This window comes from Chelon labrosus (assembly GCF_963514085.1).
Source record: "Chelon labrosus genome assembly, chromosome: 8".
In the NCBI taxonomy this organism is placed as follows: domain Eukaryota; kingdom Metazoa; phylum Chordata; class Actinopteri; order Mugiliformes; family Mugilidae; genus Chelon; species Chelon labrosus.
The window spans coordinates 24,967,753-24,988,562 of NC_140358.1; the positions used below are offsets into that span (position 1 = coordinate 24,967,753).

The 20,810-nt window shown below is 42.1% G+C and overlaps 1 protein-coding gene across 1 annotated transcript; it reads right to left on the minus strand.

The window, feature by feature from the left end:
* Positions 1-481: 481 nt before the first annotated feature.
* fbxo38 (F-box protein 38) lies at positions 482-19,685 on the minus strand. The gene is made up of 21 exons (XM_084550063.1): positions 19,584-19,685; positions 17,847-18,074; positions 17,556-17,689; positions 17,228-17,391; positions 16,027-16,192; positions 15,629-15,904; positions 15,027-15,120; positions 12,049-12,179; positions 11,625-11,795; positions 11,342-11,484; positions 10,868-11,054; positions 9,258-9,449; positions 8,994-9,149; positions 8,076-8,774; positions 5,922-6,022; positions 5,734-5,836; positions 5,454-5,620; positions 4,172-4,317; positions 3,459-3,562; positions 1,659-1,772; positions 482-1,514 (listed from the first exon to the last, which is right to left on the minus strand). The coding sequence occupies exons 2-21, from the start codon at positions 17,978-17,980 to the stop codon at positions 1,336-1,338; spliced, it is 3,561 nt and encodes a 1,186-aa protein (XP_084406189.1). The 5' UTR covers positions 17,981-18,074; positions 19,584-19,685; the 3' UTR covers positions 482-1,335.
* Between the last annotated feature and the right edge of the window lie 1,125 nt (positions 19,686-20,810).

The following is a 20,810-nucleotide window of genomic DNA, read 5'->3' on the forward strand; positions in this document are numbered from 1 at the left end:
TTTTCCAACTCTCATGGTTCTGCTTCATGGAGCGGCTGGCATGGCAACTTGTAGTCATCATGATGTCACATCCTGTTTCTGTAGCGTCAAATAATTAACTAAAATCAGAAAAATAGACACTTGAACATATATATACATTATATTAACTACTTAAAATGACAGAAACTATCTGAATTTTTTTTTTTTAATTTAACAAGCATTTTAATGTTTTAGTTTGGCCCAAGTCCCGCCCACTAACATGGAGGGGGTGGAGCTTATGACCTATACTGCAGCCAGCCACCAGGGGGAGCTCTAGTTGCTTTGGCTTCACTTTAGAGGAGGAAACCTTCTCGTATTTGTTCAGAATTTGAGTTATTAATCGGTGTCCAAGCAGAAACGGTGTTAGAATCTAATTGTAGTTGATAATTTTCTTTTATAACATTAACAAAACTACTTTGGACCAATCCGATCAATGTTTTCTTACCTACATACCCTGAAATTATTTGTCAACAATGAGTCCTTTATTAGAAAATTAATGCTTTTATTTTCTGACCTCTTTCCTCCGAGGCTCCATTTTCATATTAACTAGAATCCAACCATAAAATCTGCACCAGAAATAAACACATAAAGACATATTTCCATTTATTTTACTTTTTTGGTATGCGAAATAATCTTGTCCTTTCCATGTAAACACCGAATAATGTCGTCTATACATGGCATCTGTACAACACTAAATACCCGAACGAGAGGCTCAGGTTCGTCTTCATACTCAGTCCGGTCAGTCATCACGGGGAGCTTGGAATTCATTCGAATGTGAACATTCACACGGAGAGGCAACTGTGTCACGTTCAAACTGTCTGTTAGAGAACGTTAGGTTTAGTATAGGCTTATTGTGTCGCTCTAATGTCTTAAACTAAACTAAAAGTGTAGAATTTTGTGATGCAGAACAAAGATAAGAGCAACACTACGGCGTAAGTATGTGCCCACGGTATTAGCATGATGGATCGTGGCGAGTGAAGACAGTGGGTTATGCTTAAACTTTCTTTTCTTATTCTTTCCAGGCCTTTATTTGATTTTTTTTTCTTTATTTCAGTTGGGTGTTCATGCCTGCTTTAGGAGTGTGTTCAACTAAGAAGAAAACCTTCATCAGATGTGTGTCACCAACCATCAAACGTTCCAAAAAACAATTAAGTTTATTCACTCGTGAAAATGGAAACGGGGCAAAAAAAACAAAAAACAAACAAAAGCCTTCAATCTGGTCGTAATGCAGCAAATCACAAGGATGTAGAGTCTGAGGAAATGGTTTTTGCAAAGTGCCTTCTTGATGTAACCGACAGACGGTTTCTGTCAGGACGTCTAGATGTAGTCGTCGTCCACAGGTTCTCCTGGTGTGTCACAGTGGTGAAGGAAGAGGACTACTACTCTCTGAAAGACTCCTCTTTTGCTCTGCCGGCGCTCCGAGATCTCCTCCCCGATGGTTTCCATGCAGATGTCGGCCGACAGCTGTCCTTTGCGGCGCGGGGCGTAAATGGTGGCTAACACACACAAGATAAAAGAGAGATAAAATATTTCAGTGTCGCGGGCGCTGGTGAACAACGAGAATTGTGTACATTTAGAAAAGAAAGTCATGCGTGGAGGTAACTGACGATAGGAGAGATGGAGCTACTGACTGCACTCACTGCTTTCATCATCCTCAAAGTCGTAGCGGGCGTAGCTGTTGGAGTCAGCGGCCTTCAGAGTCCTCAGCCAGGGGAAGTCTGTTACCATGCTGTAGGGAGCACCGTCCACCACCCCTGAACAACAGAAGACGGTACACGTCAAGAGACTTCTTTAGTTTCAACGTTTATATTCAACTTTTGCACCAAAGAGTTTAGTCTAGATTAAAATGATTATCTGATTAAAGGTAAGGTGATTAGCACTGATGCCTGACAGCAAGAAGGTTCTGGGTTCGATGGAGTTTGCATGTTCTCCCTGTGTCTACGTGGGTTCTCTCCAGGTTCTCCAGCTTCCTCCCACCGTCCAAAGACATGCTCGTTAGGTTCATTGGTGTGCTCACCTATTCATATATGCATTTTTATATTTCATTAGAATAAATGTTTTTGTAACCCTGATGCCCATTCTGCTCGATGTGTTGCAGCCCTCAAACCGGGTCACCCAAGATTTTTGAATTCACAACGTTACTGACAACAAAAATCCTCAGTCATTCTTTTTTCTTTTATGTATTCATAAAAAAATGAATAAAATAAATCTTTTGCAATGTTTATCATTCACAGTTTTTTTGTTTAATCTAAAATGAGTCAAGGATTGCTAATTGCCAAGGTATGAAATAACTAAGGGAGCATTTCTTTTTAGTTTTCTTTCAACAGCTCTGAAACAGGTGAGTCTTTGACTAGTGAAAGAAAAACAGAACTTGATAAAATAAGGAGCATCAAGCGAGAGTCTGATGATGATGATGATGATGATGATGATGATGATGCAGGTCAGAGACAGGATGAGCAAGCTAAATTTAACACGAGCTACATGCTTTAGGTTGCTGTTCTGTATTAAAGGGTACTACATCGTTCTATCTACACCAGGCATATTTAATTAGCGGCCCGTGGGCCACATGCGACCCAGGACCAACCCCTGACCCAGGAACCAACCCCTGAGTGGACCAGCCTGGGGTCAAGCCCATTTGAACTGAATTGAATGGAAGAGATGCGGAGGGAAATTCGTTTCGCGAGATTTTGGAAATTCCTACGGTGTGTCAGACTGTGAATGCAACACTCCTCGTAGCCTCCGCGTAGCTTCCGCGTAGTTTTGAAATGTGGCTAATTAAACTCTGAAATGTAGAATTAACCGTGAAAACCTTATGTTAAATAAACCTCATCTGGACGGACAAATACTTTATTTATTTATTTACCATCAAGTTCAAACCCCAAACCTGTGTGTTTAATTTGCTATGAGTGCGTTGGGTTGGGGTACAAAAAGATTTTTATTCGATTAAATGCACTTTGTAGCGTGCCAAGTTCAGATATGACCAGAACTGTCTACTATTATTTGCAGAATTTCATTTTATTTTTTCGTTGTATTTATTTTATTTCTATTTTAAGTTAAAAAAATATTTCTTCTACCTCAGATTCTGTTCAATTAGAGCTCTGTTATTGTGTTTTTGCCAGTTAAAAGACAAGATTTGTCCTTTAATTTATCCCACAGTGGATAAAAAGTGCGTATTTTTCATCACATTGATCTGTATTGGTTTAAAATTCCTCTTTACCAGCTGCTTACTGGCCCCAGCTACATTTCCTGAATTTAAAATTTGGCCCAGCTGAATTTGTAAATGAACAGGCCCCCGGTCTACACTGTTTATCTGATGGGAAACATCTGCACGTGGCTATAAAGCACAATAATATTTGGTGAATGTGTGTGCGCGCAAGTAAACATTTGTGGGGAAACTACAAATATCTGCGGCTTAATCTCGTTAATGTTGGTGTTATTACCCTCCAGCGTGTAGATGTCCCGACCCCAGGGGTATATCGGATACTTCTTCACGTCATCTTCTGTCCTGGTGGCCTCTGGGAAGAACTCGTACTTGATTAACTCTCTGAGAGAAAGACAAAAACACAGAGAGATCAGTATTTATATACACTAATCAGCTGGCCACCTGGTCGTGATCACCGGTCGAGGCAATAACACCGATTGTGCTCGTCAGTGGATGGGGTATGTTAGGCAGAAAAACAAACATTATGTCATCAAAATTGATCTGTTAGACGCAGGAAAACTGGAGAAATGGAAGTATCTGAGAGATCTCTTATACAAGAGACAAAATTAATGCTTAGACGAGTGGAGCAGAGCATCACAATCTTTTATTTATTTATTTATTTTTATCACATGGATGACTGGCTGCATGTGCATTGCTAAGATGGGGCACATATGGTGAACATATAAGTGAACATTTAAACCACCTTGTGACAATTCAGTGTTCTGCTGGGAAACTTCTGGACCTGGCATTCATTCATTAGTGTAGATGTTACTTAGATATGTAGCACCCACCTAGACCAGACCAGGCACCCCCACCCCATAGCAATGACACTCCTTGATGGCAGCAGGACCACGAAGCAATGGAAGAAGGTGGCCTGGTCTAATGAATCGTGTTTTCTTTTATATCACGGGGGATAACGCGGCCAGATGTGTGAGTTACTGTACTACTTACTGGCTGATGTTAGCGATGGTGTCCATCCAGCTGCGAATGCGAACTTTGTTGCGTATATTTGGAGGATTGCTGAACTCGTGCACTACAGCGATGTGATAGGGATAAGGGCCCTGGAAGAGCTGACGCTCCACCGCTACTGTGTCAATCTAAAGAGAGGAGACAGACAATCAGAAGAGCAAGTTGACCATTAAAGGGGAACTACTGTTTTTTTTATAACCTGGACCTTATTTCTGGCATAAAATACGATCGTTTACTCACTCATATAACTTATAACTTTGGTGTAATTTGGAGTCGTTCGGATGATATTTAGATCCACGTATATCCATATAGTGGGAGTGAATGGGGCACCGAAACGCAGCCTCTAAATAACGCATTATCTGCCGCGAAACTCGTTCATTTCACCAATATGTTGTTACATGATATTGGTGATGATAACAGGCAACTCCGGACTCAACGGGGAATAGCACTAGGGTATCATAACAAAATATTGGCGAAATGAACGAGTTACGCGGCAGATAATGCGTTATTTAGAGGCTGCATTTCGGTGCCCCATTCACTCCCACTATACGGATATACACGGATGTAAATATCTGACGAATGACTCCAACTATCAACAAAAATTATATGGGTGAGTAAACGATCGTATTTTATGCCAGAAGTAAGGTCCAGGTTGTTGGTGTTGGGTGTAAATAATAAATAAATAACTAAATGCTGGAATGCCTTTTACAGAGAACCAAACACAGATGTTTTCTAACATGCTTTTAACTCTGTCAGGGGCTGTTCGCTTAAAAAAAAATCCAAGATCAACTATCCATAATTACCCTTCTAATAAGAAGAATTCAAGGAAATCAAACTGGGCTGTAACTCCGTAGGTGTTTAGAGCCCTGATTGCCTCGACTTTGGCATTTGTAATATTTATTATATTGAGAAAACTGTAAGAAATGCATTGGGACATTTTGATTGTTTAAAAAAAGTTAACTTTACAGATGTACTCAAATTCAAAAACTGAAACATATGCTTCATTTAAATATTTAGACCCATATTGTTCCTTTTTTGTGTGTGTAAGACTCTTTTGCAGTAATTACAGCTTTATCTTGGACAAGTTGAAGTGTCTCTCTTAAACTTAAACTTTACACTTGCAAAAACGACTTAATCTTATTTAAAAATGCTGTGAATATAAAATCAACATGGTGTAAGAAATCCATAATATACTACAACCCTGCAGCCAGTTCTTCTACTACTCCACAGCTTCTAAACAGACGTTATAACGGAGTTTACAAACCTGGTGCATAGGACGCATGTAGATTATTCGGTTCCTCTCGGGAGGCATCCTCAGGATCTGATCCAGGACCTGTTCCATGTCCAGCTTCTTACACTGAGCATAGTCAAACCTGTTCACTATCGGGGCACTTTCTACTTGGAGCTGCTTCAAGACTCGACATCTGGTGGCTGCAGAGACGAAGATATTTAAGAGATTATTTGTGTATCTTTACATAAAGTAATGGGGAAAAATAAACATCCTTAAAACTAATCAGATCTAGGAGTGCAGTGCAGTCTGTTACCATGAATGAACATCATCTTGGGGCAGTCTTTGAGGACCAGGTCAGTGATCCCACAGTTGGTCAGAGTGATGCCCACCAGGTTCTTACTCTTTAGAGACAAAATCTGCACAAGCAAAAGCATCTCAGCGCGTCGGTTAAACAAATAAACAGTAAACAGATCACGTGATTACAGCTGAAACCACGTGTACCTGTACATGGTCGTCCTCGGTGACCGGGTCTGATGTGCTGGTTGATTTGTCGGCCATTCGTTTCCTCCTCACTGCCACACGAGGCCGAGCTCTCGACAGGTCTACACGACATAAACGGCAAAAACATCACCTGAATAACAGAAGGGTTGACTATAAAGCCAAGTAGTTTAACAACAACAAAATTGAAAGCAATTAATACGCCGCTGAATTTCCCGATTGCAAGCGAGTCACGCAAAAATCCATGAGGAAGAATCACAGATCAACCAATTTCTCGGTCAGGATTTAGATGCTAGCATGTTAGCTTACCCTAGACCCTGTAGTCTCAACATGAGGACGGGGGCTACACAGCCCTGGTAAACCCACCTAACGATTTTAAAACATTTAGCTCTTAGATCCAACTGACATCAACTAAAGAGACGAGACAGTTAATATAATTTTGTTGTGTGTGGAGGCAAAAATCTTTAATTGTTTTACTGGCCCATTAAGCAAATTTAAGATTGGTAATAATCCTCTAAAGAAAATACTTACCCTCATTTGGTTAGTGAATTCAAGACAGATCTTGTTCTACAGTTGCTTTTATGTTATGTTTGATTCAGCCTCTTTAAACCTTAATTTGATCTAAAGTGTTGGCCGTGTCAAGCATACGGCCAACGGGCCAAAAGCGGCCCACCAGACGGTCTAATCTAATCTATATGCAAACATTCTCCTAATTTACTTCTTCTTTGCACTAAGACAAATGGAAAAAGTCTGGAGTCGTCGTTATGTATACGTTATTATTCTGTTACTGGTCTGCTTGAGGTCGATTTGGGCTGTATTTGGCCCCTGAACTAAAATGAGTTTGACACCCCTGACCTAAAGCATCTTCATCACTGAATTCACTTGAACGTTTAGCTCAGGACAGGTGTAAAAATACACTATATTGCCAAACGTATCCACTCACCCATTGAAAATAATTGAATTCAGGTGTCCCAATCACTTCCATGGCCACAGGTGTATAAAATCAAGCACCGAGGCATGCAGACTGCTTCTACAAATGCTTGTGAAAGAATTTCCTCGCTTCTAAATATTCCACAGTCAACTGTCAGCGATATTATAAGAAAGTGGAAGCGATTGGGAACGACAGCAACACAGCCACAAAGTGTCAGGCCACGTAAAATCGAGTCAATCTCTACAGACCTCCAAACTTCATGTGTCCTTCAGATTAGCTCAAGAACAGTACGTAGAGAGCTTCACGGAATGGGTTTCCATGGCCGAGCAGCTGCATCCAAGCCATACATCACCAAGTGCAATGCAAAGCGTTGGATGCAGTGGTGTAAAGCACGCCACCACTGGACTCTAAGGCAGTGGAGACGCGTTCTCTGGAGTGATGAATCATGCTTCTGCATCTGGCAATCTGATGGACCAGTCTGGGTTTGGTGGTTGCCAGGAGAACGGTACTTGTCTGACTGCATTGTGCCAAGTGTGAAGTTTGGTAGAGGGGGGAGATTATGGTGTGGGTTGTTTTTCAGGAGCTGAGCTTGGCCCCTTAGTTCCAGTGAAAGGAACTCTAAATGCTTCAGGATACCAAGAGATTTTGGACATTTCAAGCATCTAAATCTATGCTCCCAACTTTGTGGGAACAGTTTGGGGATGGCCCCTTCCTGTTCCAACATGACTGCGCACCAGCGCACAAAGCAAGGTCCATAAAGACATGGATGAGGGAGTTTGGTGTGGAAGAACTTGACTGGCCTGCACAGAGTCCTGACCTCAACCTGATAGAACACCATTGGGATGAATTAGAGCGAAGTCTTTGAGCTAGGCCTTCTCATCCAACATCAGTGTCTGACCTCACCAATGCGCTTCTGGAAGAATTGTCAAAAATTCCCATAAACACACTCCTAAACTTTGTGTGTTCAAGGGTGGGCCGACGTCATAATAAACAATATGGATTAAGAATGGGATGTCACTTAAGTTCATATGTGTATAAAGGCAGATGAGCGAATACTTTTGGCAATATAGTGTACGCCACTTACAGGTTTCGCCTCAAAAAGGTGATTTGTGAATATCCTCAACGTATATTTTGCAACTTCAATGTCTACTCCTGTGAAGTGATGGATGTCAGATCCATTCTATGTGTCCCGTGTTTTTTTGTTTGTTTTTTAACTTCAGTCTTACCTGTCTCGGGTAGTAAGGACACAGAGGATGTGCGGGAGCAAGATCGGGTCATGGGTCGCCTAACAAGGTCCCCACATGAGTGATCCTGTGAATCTAAACCAAAAACGGAGGCAGATCCAGCACGGGCAGGTTGTCCCTCTCCGTGTCGAGCCGACGGCGCTGGTCTCCTGAGGGGATGGTTGACAGCAGCGCCCCGTGACTCCTGACTGACGGCAGGATCAAAACCCTGCCTTGTGAAACTGTCCCCAGCCTGTGCGTCAGACGGCCCCTCCGCGGCCCCGTTAGTTCTACCAGACGCCGTAGCTCTGTCAGTGGTTGTAGCAGTCGCTCCGTGGGAGGTGCCCCCCACCACCGCCCTCCCATGGCCAGGCGGGGCTGGTACAGGCCCGACCCTGGCCACGGATCCACTCACTGGGCTTACCCCAGTCCTTGATACTGCCCCGGCTCTCCCAGGGCCCTGTTCTGTCACACAGTCAGCCTCGGGCCTCGCAGCGTTCTCCACAGACTCCACAGCGATTCCTTTACCGCTAGTCCTCCTGCTGTTCTCAGTAGCAGCCTTCATGTCCGCCTTGATCTGTTCACTGGTAACCTGGCAGCTCTTCTCACAGCTGCTCTCCAACACCTTGGGCTTTGGCTGTTCGGACACTTCCACTGAACCGGCCAGATTGTTGCATCGTCGCAGCGGAGTCTTTCCTTTACCTGGAAAGAGACACGCACACATTTATGTTACAAAGGTGACGACATCTGGTTCTTCCATTCCCTATCAGCTATAAAACCTGAGGGCGCTGTGCATCTTACGGTTGCAATCTGTAAACTGACCATGTTCCACAAAGAGATGCTACCCAAAAGATGCTACGCTAAGCAGCACATGTAACACATTACTGTGCCTTCTGGATGTGTTTAGTGTTGCGGTGTCACCTTTTGTCTGGGATGCCGGCTGCTGTAAACAGGTTGGTGGCATCAGCCTCGAAACAAGTCGCTCCTCTTCTTCACTGTCCGAGTCTGAAATGACTAGCGGGGGCCTGGGAGCAGGAGCACCAGAGGGTCTGCTTTGCTGAACTAAACCACTGGGACCTGGAGACAGGACAAGAAAAAAAATCATGCTTTTTGATTTGTAAAAATGGAAATACAAAACTACTATCTTGGTCTTGTGAAGTAAAAAAGTAATTCATTGCTGCAAACCTGCTTGTTCCTCGTCTTGAGGTTGAGGTGCTCCAGCTGGCTGACTGGATCCTGGACCTGTGTCAGCTTCTTCAACACCTACCCCCCCTTCTGCTCCTTTCAGTGCGATCTGAGGCTCAGCCTCCATGTTATTGTCCTCCTCCAAAATGACCTCCTCTTCCTCAACTTCTTCCTCTATCCCATTTACCTCCACTGGTGATAAAAAATAAAACAAGAAGTATTTAACATGATTACATTGTTTTTGTTGCTGATTAAGAAATCACACTATTAAGATGCTAAAGTTCCTAAAATGGGTTAACGGAAAAGGTCTCAAATTCAAAATAAAAGCACAAAGTAGTTAGAGGAAGTTACCAGGATGCTTTGAATTATGCTGGACTGTCAAAATAAAAGCTTCAAGATGTTAAAACAAGCTACCCAGGCAGCATTTCTTGACTTTTCCCAATTGAAAGTAGAAGAGCAGCTTTGCTTTGTTATCATTTAAAGATAGGAGGAGCTTTACACATAAAAATTCAACAGCATCTGGTGAAAAAAAAAAAAACAATCCTCTGGCCAGAAGAGCCAGTGGAGCGATAAGGAGCAGATGGTGAGAAGGAGAAAAGAAAAAAGAGAAAAGCTGGGGTTTTGTCTAGTCAGCTCAGGGCCGGTCCAGTTGGTATAAAGGTCCAAGTTTTTTGTTTTTTATTATTTGTATGTAGGTACAGCTCCAGAGAAATGAAACTGAAACAACTACAACTGATTTAAGAGATAAGATAAAATGAATTTAACTGAACAACAAAACAAAAAAAAATACTATAACTTCAGTACCACACAATGAATGACAAGAGTTTTCATGGTCCCACCTTTTGTAACAGGATCTTATGTCTAGTCCATAGCAGAGGTGAATTTATTAATCAGTCCAATTATTTCCTTATTTCTGGCATAAAATACGATCGTTTACTCACCCATATAACTTTGGTGTAATTTGGAGTCGCTCGGAATATATTTAGATCCAGTGGAGTGCCGCGTATATCCATATAATGGGAGTGACTGGGGCACCGAAACGCAGCCTCTAAATAATGCATTATCTGCCGCGATGATGATAACAGCTAACTCCGGATTCAACAGGGAATAGTACTAGCATATCATAACAAAATATTGGTGAAATGAATGAGTTGAGCAGCAGATAATGCGTTATTTAGAGGCTGCGTTTCGGTGCCCCAGTCACTCCCACTATATAGATATACGCGCATCTACGTATCTCCCGAAGGACTACAAATTACACAAAAGTTATATGGGTGAGTAAACGATCGTATTTTATGCCAGAAATAAGGTCCAGGTTGTAAAAAACAGTAGTTCCCCTTTAAGGCGAGATGCAAAATTTCCCAACATCCAGTGGCTGTGTCATGGTTTCCTGTTTGTTTTCTTGGATACTAACTATATAACTGTGAAGTCATAGTGATGCATCCTAAGCTAGTTATCTTGTACAACTCTCACTATTGTCCAGTCACAGTACTGAGTTTGGAATCCCACATTTCTAGGATCCACCATCACCAATGAGTGATGTCCCCATGACAGCACCAGCCAAATTACAATGTACTGACAAAAATAAAATAAATCCAGGCGGGACTTGCCATTGTGCTGTTGCCGTTGGTTGTTGTTGTTGATGTTGTGGACGGGCGGAGGAGCGGGAGCCACGTTGGCCTCGTTGTGGTGATGGTGGTGATCGTTGTCGTTGTCGTTGTTGGAGTTCTGGTTGCTGACCAGTGCTGACGACACGCCAATACCAGTCCCTGCACTGAGGCCCACCCTGGCACAACCCTAACACACACATATAAGGCATGTATCAGCATATATATACACCAACTTTATCTGCCACACATCAAACGTTCATTTTTTATTGTGAATTCCCTTTATAGGGACTGTCAAATGAATACAAAGCTGCTCTGACTGACTATATTTAGCTATGATTAAATATCTATATCCTAATGGAAGTACTTTCAACGATAATCAACTCTTTCATTGCCTAAATATATCAAAAGAGCAAACAATTTCCATTTTCACTTGCACTGCGCATTATAAATGAATGTAAGATGTGCATTGCATACCTTGGGCGGTTCTCTGAACATCTGGTCCAAACAGATAAACTCCAGACTGGGCAGTAACTCTATGAACTGGGAAAAAGATTCTAGTTTGATAGCATGACAGCGAATAAGAGTGAGATCAACAAGACGGCTCCATCTGGACTGATCTGAGGACAGAAACAGGCAGAACATGGCAATTACACACAACCGCATACCATACCAAGTGTCAAAGAGAGATTAAAGCTCAAACAGGCACAGAAAAGGCAAAGCAAGTGGTTTAAATGAAGGGATTGCTTTTTGAGTTTACCTGTGATCCAGAAGTGAGGGTTATGAAGGTGAGGACAGTTGTAGATGAGCAGGTATTTAATATTAGTGAACACCTCGTTTGCCACCTTTATGCCGATGTCAGTGATGATTCCTGGGTTTTCAATGACGTCGGCCAGACCGTACTTCACCAGCTCCGGATGACTCATCTTACCTGCATTTAAATACACGAGATATTTATTTTATTTCATTCTCCTGTTAAATAAACTAAAACTAACTAAAATAGTGTCCGGGATGGGTGTCATGTAACTACAAGCCATTTTAGACTGAATTTTAAGAATTATGGTGACTGTAATTATACTTTTTCTTGAGATAAAACTCAAATTAATACATCATAATACCACAAAACAACTGTCTAGTCGGACGGACGCCTGCCTTGTCACAAAATTTGAGAGAAGGGAACTAACATTGCAGCAGGAACTCATCCACGTGTCCCAGGTGAAGGGTCTCAAACTGAGGAAACTCCAGTTCGGCCATTTTGAGCGCGGAGAACACTCCGTCTTTGGTTAGTGAGGGCTGGATGCGGAGTTCATGAAGCCTGTTAAAGACACAGAAATAATTAAATTCAATGTATGTGTTCGTCGAGCGTCCCTATTAAGTCATGAAACTGTTCTGCAGCTGACAACCCAAGGTAAAAGAACATTGATAGCAAGATAAGGGTTTTAACACACTGTCATCTTATTTTGTAAATATATATCAAGTATACTTTATATTAAACATGTAAATATCAGTATCATTAAACTTCCTACAACTTCTTCTTTGCATTTTGTCATAAAAAATGTGAAATCGCTGAGCACTTGATTAGAAACACCTGCACAAATGTGTGTTTTTTTCATGCAATCATACTATCTGTGGCAGAAGTTGCAGGTCAGAGGCTTCACTTAATGTTCACATCAAATACCATGAATGAGAGAAAATGCAATCTCTGTGACTTTAACTCGTGGGGTGATTGTTGTTGTGCCAGACAGACTGATCTGAATAATTCTCAAACTGTGATCTTTTAAACTGTGATTTGTTTTTTTTTTCTCAGCACAATAAGTCTCTAGAGTTTCTACAGAATGGTGTAAAAAAAACAAACCAGAATAAAAAAAGGAGATGAGAATGGCCAGAATGGTTGTAACTGACAGAAAGGCTGCAGTGACGCAGATTAATTACTTTTGAGAAGTAGTTGGCATAAAAGCTTTAGAGGCTGAAGATTACGGTGGATGATGGGCTACAACAGCTGAAGACTTGGGTCAAGATAGAAATCTGAGACTTCTAGTGAGGGCTGCAGATGTTATGCGCGGTTTATGCTTCTGCGTCAACTTGACGCCACAGCTACGGCAACAGCCCAGAATCCTAACGCCGTAGCCTGACGTGCACCTGCCCAAAGAATGAATGACGCAGACCACAAGAGCCTTGATTGGTCCGCTTGGCAGTAGTTTGTTTCCGCTTTAATATTTCCGGCTGCTTCTCCATCTCCCCAAATTTTTTTATTGATTGTTTTGGATCAATAAAGATGGAACACATCGAGGACAGGTTAACTGAGGAGGTCTGGAGATACAAACTTGTACGACTAGCTAAAAAAGACACAGTGCCAACATGGTTTAGATGGCATTTTTGCAAAGCGAGCCAGACTGACAATTGCTCGCACTGGCGTAGGCTACGTACGTAGGTTACGCAGTATATATTAGAACACTAATTTAAGTGGAGAAGGCTAAACCACGCGTCTTTTACATCGATTGGCTTCTCAGATCTAAATGCGTTGGGAACTTTGCGGGTTGTCCAAAGACGAAAGACTTAACGTGGGTTACGGCATCTAGTCCCGCAGAGGCATAAACCGCACTTTAGGCTCAGAATTTATCATCAACATGCTACACTATATTACCAAAAGTATTCGCTCACCTGCCTTTACTCATTCTATGAACTGAAGTGCCATCCCATTCCTAACTCATAGAATTCAATATGATGTCGGTCCACCTTTTGCAGCTATTACAGCTTCAACTCTTCTGGGAAGACTGTCCACAAGGTTGAGGAGAGTGTTTATAGGAATTTTTGACCATTCTTCCAAAAGCGCATTGGTGAGGTCACACACTGATGTTGGTCGAGAAGGCCTGGCTCTCAGTCTCCGCTCTAATTCATCCCAAAGGTGTTCTATCGGGTTCAGGTCAGGACTCTGTGCAGGCCAGTCAAGTTCATCCACACCAGACTCTGTCATCCACGTCTTTATGGACCTTGCTTTGTGCACTGGTGCACAGTCATGTTGGAAGAGGAAGGGGCCCGCTCCAAACTGTTCCCACAAGGTTGGGAGCATGGAATTGTCCAAAATGTTTTGGTATCCTGAAGCATTCAATGTTCCTTTCACTGGAACTAAGGGGCCAAGCCCAGCTCCTGAAAAACAACCCCATACCATAATTCCTCCTCCACCAAATTTCACAGTTGGCACAATGCAATCTGAAATGTACCGTTCTCCTGGCAACCTCCAAACCCAGACTCGTCCATCAGATTGCCAGATGGTAAAGCGTGATTCATCACTCCAGAGAACGCGTCTCCACTGCTCTAGAGGCCAGTGGCGGCGTGCTTTACACCATTGCATCCGACGCCTTGCATTGCACTTGGTGATGTGTGGCTTGGCTGCAGCTGCTCGGCCATGGAAACCCATTCCATGAAGCTCTCTGCGTACTGTACTTGGGCTAATCTGAAGGTCACATGAAGTTTGTAGCTCTGTAGCAATTGACTGTGCAGAAAGTCGGCGACCTCTTTGCACTATGCGCTTCAGCATCCGCTGACCCCTCTCCGTCACTTTACGTGGCCTACCACTTCGTGGCTGAGTTGCTGTTTTTCCCAAACGCTTCCATTTTGTTATAATAGAGCTGACAGTTGACTGTGGAATATTTAGGAGCGAGGAAATTTCACGACTGGATTTGTTGCACAAGTGGCATCCTATGACAGTTCCACGCTGGAATTCACTGAGCTCCTGAGAGCGGCCCATTCTTTCACGAATGTCTTGTTTCACAGTCTGCATGCCTGAGTGCTTGAATTTATACACCTGGGGCCAGGCCAAGTGATTAGAACACCTGATTCTGATCATTTGAATGGGTGAGCGAATACTTTTGGTAATATAGTGTATGTCCCGACAGAAAAGCCTGGTAATGTTGGCGTAATGACGTGTAAACCTTTAATACGTGTTTCTGTCTACCATGTCCATCCCCTCAACAACCACCTTCGACTAATGACAACGTGCCAGCGGGATAGTGCCTGATGTCAAAATTAAAAGTGTCATCTATGGCCTTTGCAATTCATTAGATCTGAATCCAGGGGAACATCTTTGAGATTTGCAGCATGAACAAGTCATTGTGTTTCTCTCTCAAGTTAAGTTAGAACAAACTGATGACTGGCCGAGTACCTGCGAGCAGCAGTTATGATGAGGTAGCCTAAATCCACTTCCAGAGCGTTCTTACAGGCTCCAAATACAATGGTGTGGAGGTTCCGAAATCCTCCTACAGATACATACATATTTTTAAATCAATTGATGCCTTGCAAATTAAAAAAAGGGTGATGATTATATCTCCTAACCACATACAAATCAAATTACAGAATAACAGAGCAAAAACAAAAGTATGGTAAGCCTAAATTAAAATAAATAAATAAATAAAATACATGGGATATACAATATATAGCATTAACCCTAGGATATTAGACAGCCCACATAGAAAAGCCCCTATTTCTTATTGTAGAATCAGAACTATTCCAATAATAAATGGAAACGATTTAAACAATTACATGTGCAATTCAGAGATAATCTAATTAAACTAAAATGTGAGCAGGATATATTGTTTTAAAACATAAACATGCACTAGTAAAATTAAAAAACATCCAGTCAATGAATGAGAAAGCACGTGACAAAACCAAAAATAAAACAAGTCAAGTGAGTCAAGTGATGCATCGCTTCAATAAAATACATATAAACTTAATTTAGGACTGTTCATAAAGACTTGTTCTCCTCACCTGACCTCCAGCTGTCCTCCACCACATGTTGGATTAGCCCTCCCAGGAAGGGCACTCTTACCAGCTCCAGCTGCTCCAGGTTGCGGGCTGACGCTAAACCGGTAACCAGGGGAACATATTTGAGGGAGTTGGTTGGTCCTGCACAGTTGCGCATGACAAAGGTCCTCAGGCTCACGCACAGAAAGTCTTTAAATGGCTGCGGTTTGGTGAGGCGGACCCACTTCAGGTAAAGGTGCCGCAGCATTGGCACGCAGGGGATCTCTGGGACATTCACACCTACAAAAACACAACGAACGTAACAGGGTATAATTAATTCATCACAAATCACTAAATTAACTCATTCTGATAAATTAATTGGTAGTGGATACTCTCAGATTTTGTCGTGACGACCTACTCACCCACTAGATGTAAAGTCTGGATCTTGGCAGTTATTGGGATGGTGAGTTTGTTCTCCGGAGGGATGGGAAAAGCCCCGTTACGGTTGCGGAACTTTCCCAGTATATGAACCTGGGGCATGTAGTTCCATATGGCTTCAACCAGTTCTAAATGGGATGTCTCAACACCCTAAAAAGAGATCAAATAAGGCTGTTAGACAGAAATCGTACTAACACGACATCAAGCAGTGTTTCTAAAATGCATTTAATATACATAATATACATTTAAAGGCAAGAAAGAAGACTGAAGGAAAGATAGATGGAAAGAAAAAGCAGCTCTGTCTGTAACTTGTGTTTGTCTATAAACCACAGCGTTCCTTTAGCAAGCAAGGCTGCAGGGCTTTTGAACGTGGGTCCAACTAATTATGTTCCTGAGCACTTGAGGGCTCAGCCAATGCTTGTGAGTGAGTTATGTTTCACACAGACACAAGGTCTCGTACGTCAACTAACAAATATCTCTTCCATCAGGATCACACAAACACACACCGGCAGGGGACGCTTGAATCCAACATGTGAGTGTTCATGCCCCACATTATTCTTTACTTACAGCAGACGCCTTACAGTCTGACAGGAGAAGTAACAGTAGTGACAATTCAATGTTCTGCTGGGAAACTTCTGGACCTGGCATTCATTGGTGTGGCTGTTACTTCGACACGTAGCACCCACCTAGACAAGACCAGGCACCCCCACCCCATAGCAATGACACTCCTTGATGGCAGCAGCCATCCCCAGCAGGATGCAGCCTGACACAAGCACACACACAAAAACGCTTTAGGAACAACTAAAAAAAAACATGAAGAACAGCACAAGGTGTTGACCTGGCCTCCAAATCCACTAGAACCCAAACTGAGCAAATATCTGTGGGATGATCCACAGAGGACCCTCCCCTCAAAGGCCCCCCACTAACAGAAGGCCCATGTCCATTCTCTGATGAGACACAACTGTTTTGGAGGCACAAAGGAGACCTACACAATATTACCCTTTGAACAAGTGTTTTTGAATATGTAAGCTGCAACTTTTGCTACGCAGAACTCCAAGCTCCTTCAGCCTTCACCAGCTGTCTGTGTGTCATTAGGCTGATTTCATTAATTACACTGTGTCACAGTAGAGACTGCTGCAGCCTGCGTGAGGCCCAACGCTGCTCTTCGCTGCTTTACATACTGACCAGCAGATTGGGACAGGCTTGTAGCGCCTCCAGGACTCCGGGTATGCTGAAAGCTTTGTAGCCTCGGACTCGTCTTCTTTCCAGGTATCGTGGGTGGAGGCCGTACAGCTGCTCGAGATCTGGCATCTTCTTCAGGAGGATCAAAAAGCTGCTATCTGTGAAGCCTTCACACAATAAAGCCAGTCAGAGCTGATACAGACGAGCAGTAAACTCATTTAAGTCAAGACACAAACTGGACGCTACCTTTGTACCTGCACATAACATTGCAGAGAACACGCTCTTGGTAATTTGTCAGTGAGGGATAATGTAGTTGCACCGAGGCTCTTACCTGAAGGCATGTACTCCCACCAGCGGCCAGCACATAGATCGACTACTTTGACGACTCGCAAGTACAAAGTTACAGCTTCTCTAAGTTTTCTGGACAAACACTCCATACACATGATATCCTTCATGGGAAGGTACCTACAAGTGAAGAAAACATCACATTACGTTTCCCAGCAGGTATTAAACTATCTAAAACCAAAGCTGAACCCAAACATATGAAAGGAGTGCTGGAGAAACCTTTTCCAGCCTCTAAGAGGTGTCTGCCCTCCCGTACTAAGACGACACTGGAGCGTACCTGAATATATGACAGAGGACTTCATGGGACAGCTCGTTGATGTAGTCTTTAGGCTCTGTGAGTCTCAGGAACACTTCCCCTCCACCGCCGCCCATCACAGGCTGGAGTTTGGAAGCCTTCCTCCTCGGCCCCATCACATCCACGTCGCCGGCGAGTGCACACACACACACACACACGCCCGCCCTCCTGCAGTCTGGAAGCTCTATTTCCCGAGCATGAACCTCAGATCTGGACATCACAGAAACATTAGGAAGTTAGTCTCTCTTCAATTTCAAGGCTTTGGCCTCATCTCCTCTGCACAACTTTTATCTTCTTGGATGGCCTCGTGAACAGATTTTATCTTAAATTGCTCGCACGCACATACTGCTGCATGCTTCCCGTTTGCTCTTTGGTAAAACCAAAATCCGTGCCCTAAACCACACGTATGCACAAAAGCTTTTCACTTTAACAGCTTCCACGTATTAAAGATGATCGTTCATTTGTGAAGCAGTGGATGAAATAAGCTTAAGACTGTGCACAAGAGTAAACGAATACAATGTGTAGTCAACATTAGCTGCACAGGCAGGTTGGCAGCGGTGCAGGACTCTTCAAAATGTTCTATATTTCTGCATAAAAATGACTCGAGAACCCAACTTTTAAAATGTTTGCGCCATGTTCTGGTTAAGTTTAAACGATTTTTTATAAACTCTACACAGCAAAGCCGTCTGTTTCACATCAGACCTTGGGAAAAAGAACCATATCCATGCGATTGAAGTAACGCTACTACCTTTATTTGGTATTGTTTGGTCTTCTTCAGAAGCTTTGTCCAGGGATTACTGAAACCTCGAGACATGCCAGCATATTGCCAAGCCCTACCACACACTACAGTTTGAATTAACGGAAAGAAAACCTCATGGAAACATCACAGCCTTGTAGTTGCTCCATGTGTGACTTTCCTCCTCCTCCTCTCTTACATTTTAAACCCTTCCCCTAATGTTTTTCATAAAACTGCACTTAGATTTAACTCTGTGCATGTCGAAGCACTAACGTAAACACGTGTCTTGCCTGGAAATGTTTTAGAACAGCATGTTTTTTTTAGATGTGTAAAGGAGTTTGTATACTTTCTGCAAAACTTTGTGGCATATACAAAGAAGGGCTGTGCAGTTTTTCTTCAGTGAGTGCTCCTGTGGCTTAACTCTGGCGTATTCTCTTGTAAGAAATAAAGAATTAAGGAGTTTCTTCTTTCTGTATGGGCAGTATTTTAAAGTGGACAGCATTGTGAGCAACTATAAAAGGATAAACAGTGCTTCTGGTGAGAACATGAGCAGAGCATCCCATTAGTGAGTCAGGGAACTTTTTTTCTATCTATTTTTAACCAGCTTCCTTGTTCACTGAATTCTTTACACGTTTAAAAATGCAGCGATTTCATCTGCAAGTGTTATACATGTATTTATTTATTTATTTAAAGGGGGGAAAACGATGAGAGATCAGTTGCTGTGAGCTCAGTCACGGGAAGTAGAAAGTACCCAACTTAACTGTTGTTTTTTCACCCTCAGCAGTCATCGACAGTTCACGTTGACCATCACTGTCATGTCAGAGTGAGCCCAAGTGGAAAAGCAGGCTTTGTTGAAGCTAGCCTACTAGCTAGCGTAGCCACAGCTAACATTGTACACAAAGGCAAACAGACGCAACAACTACGGCAAGAACACTAAACCCGCATTGGCTCCATGGAGGCCTTCAGCAGGGCTTCTAACCTACCAGTTCGCTCTTCGGCAATCCACTGTGAAGGCAACAACTGTTTAGCTAAACAGAGCTGCGCTCAAAGCTCAAGTTCCTCTTCTTCTTCTTCTTCCTTTTTCCTTCTTCTTCTTCTGTTTGTAATGACGGTAGGAGAACCAGCTTAAGAGCGCATTACCGCCACCAGCTGGACTGGAAGATTAAACAGAAAAACATAATAAAAATAATAAATATTAAAAAAATACAATTTTTAGATAGATAGATAGATAGTTAGATAGATAGATAGATAGATAGATAGATAGATAGATAGATAGATAGATAGATCAGCTTATTCAGTCTAAAAAAATAAAAAATATATTATGATGTAACTTCTTATACACTTCTATTACCACATATCTTCTTTCGGCTGTTGTTTCATATATATATATATATATATATATATATATATATATATATATATATATATATATATAGCTCTGGAAAAAATTAAGAGACCACTCCCACAAATGTTTCTTAAATCAGCATCTCTACATCTATGGCAGCCAGTCCATTCCAGTGTTTGTTCGATTCCAACACAAGCCTCCTCATTCTACTTACTGAGACACTGATCAGGTGATCACCTGAACCAAATCTTATTTTATGAGGAAGATTATAAAAAACCACTGCTGTGATTAAAGATTGAGATTATCCCACCAATAATGATTTCTAAACTCTTCCTAAGTTAAAATAAAAGTGTTGTGTTGTATAAGAAATGTTTTCTTTGCATTATTCGAGGTTTGAAAACACTGGATCTTTTTTGTTATTTTGACCAGTTGTCATTTTCTGACAATAAATGCTCTAAATGGCAATATTTTAATTTCAAATTTGAGAGAAATGTTGTCAGCACTTTATAGAATGAAACAAAAATGTTCATTTTAATAAATACATAGCAAAACCAGCAAAACTGATCATTTTGCAGTGGTCTCTTATTTTTTTCCAGAGCTGTATATATGAAATGAGAGAGAGAGAGATAGAAATAGAGAGCAGTCACCCGAGACTGTAAGACTGCCTTCATCCAGAACTCGATGGTAATGTGAAAGACAACTATTTTCTTGCTATTTTTGTACAATACTTAGTTAGCTAATTTTATTATATATTTATACTTTTTTACTATTTCTGCTATGGCTTAAATCGGGACCAGAGAAACTAATTTTGTTCCATCCCATGTGTTGAAATGACAATAAAGAATCCTTGAATCCTTGAATCCTT

Excerpts from the sequence above, each read along its gene's own strand:
- fbxo38 (XM_084550063.1), bottom strand. The coding sequence starts at position 17,980 with ATGGGGCCGAGGAGGAAGGCTTCCAAACTCCAGCCTGTGATGGGCGGC. Across the intron at positions 16,193-17,227 it reads AAGCCTGTCCCAATCTGCTG|GGTGTTGAGACATCCCATTT; the intron begins GTCAGTATGTAA and ends ATCTCTTTTTAG. Across the intron at positions 1,773-3,458 it reads GGACATCTACACGCTGGAGG|GGGTGGTGGACGGTGCTCCC; the intron begins GTAATAACACCA and ends TCTGTTGTTCAG.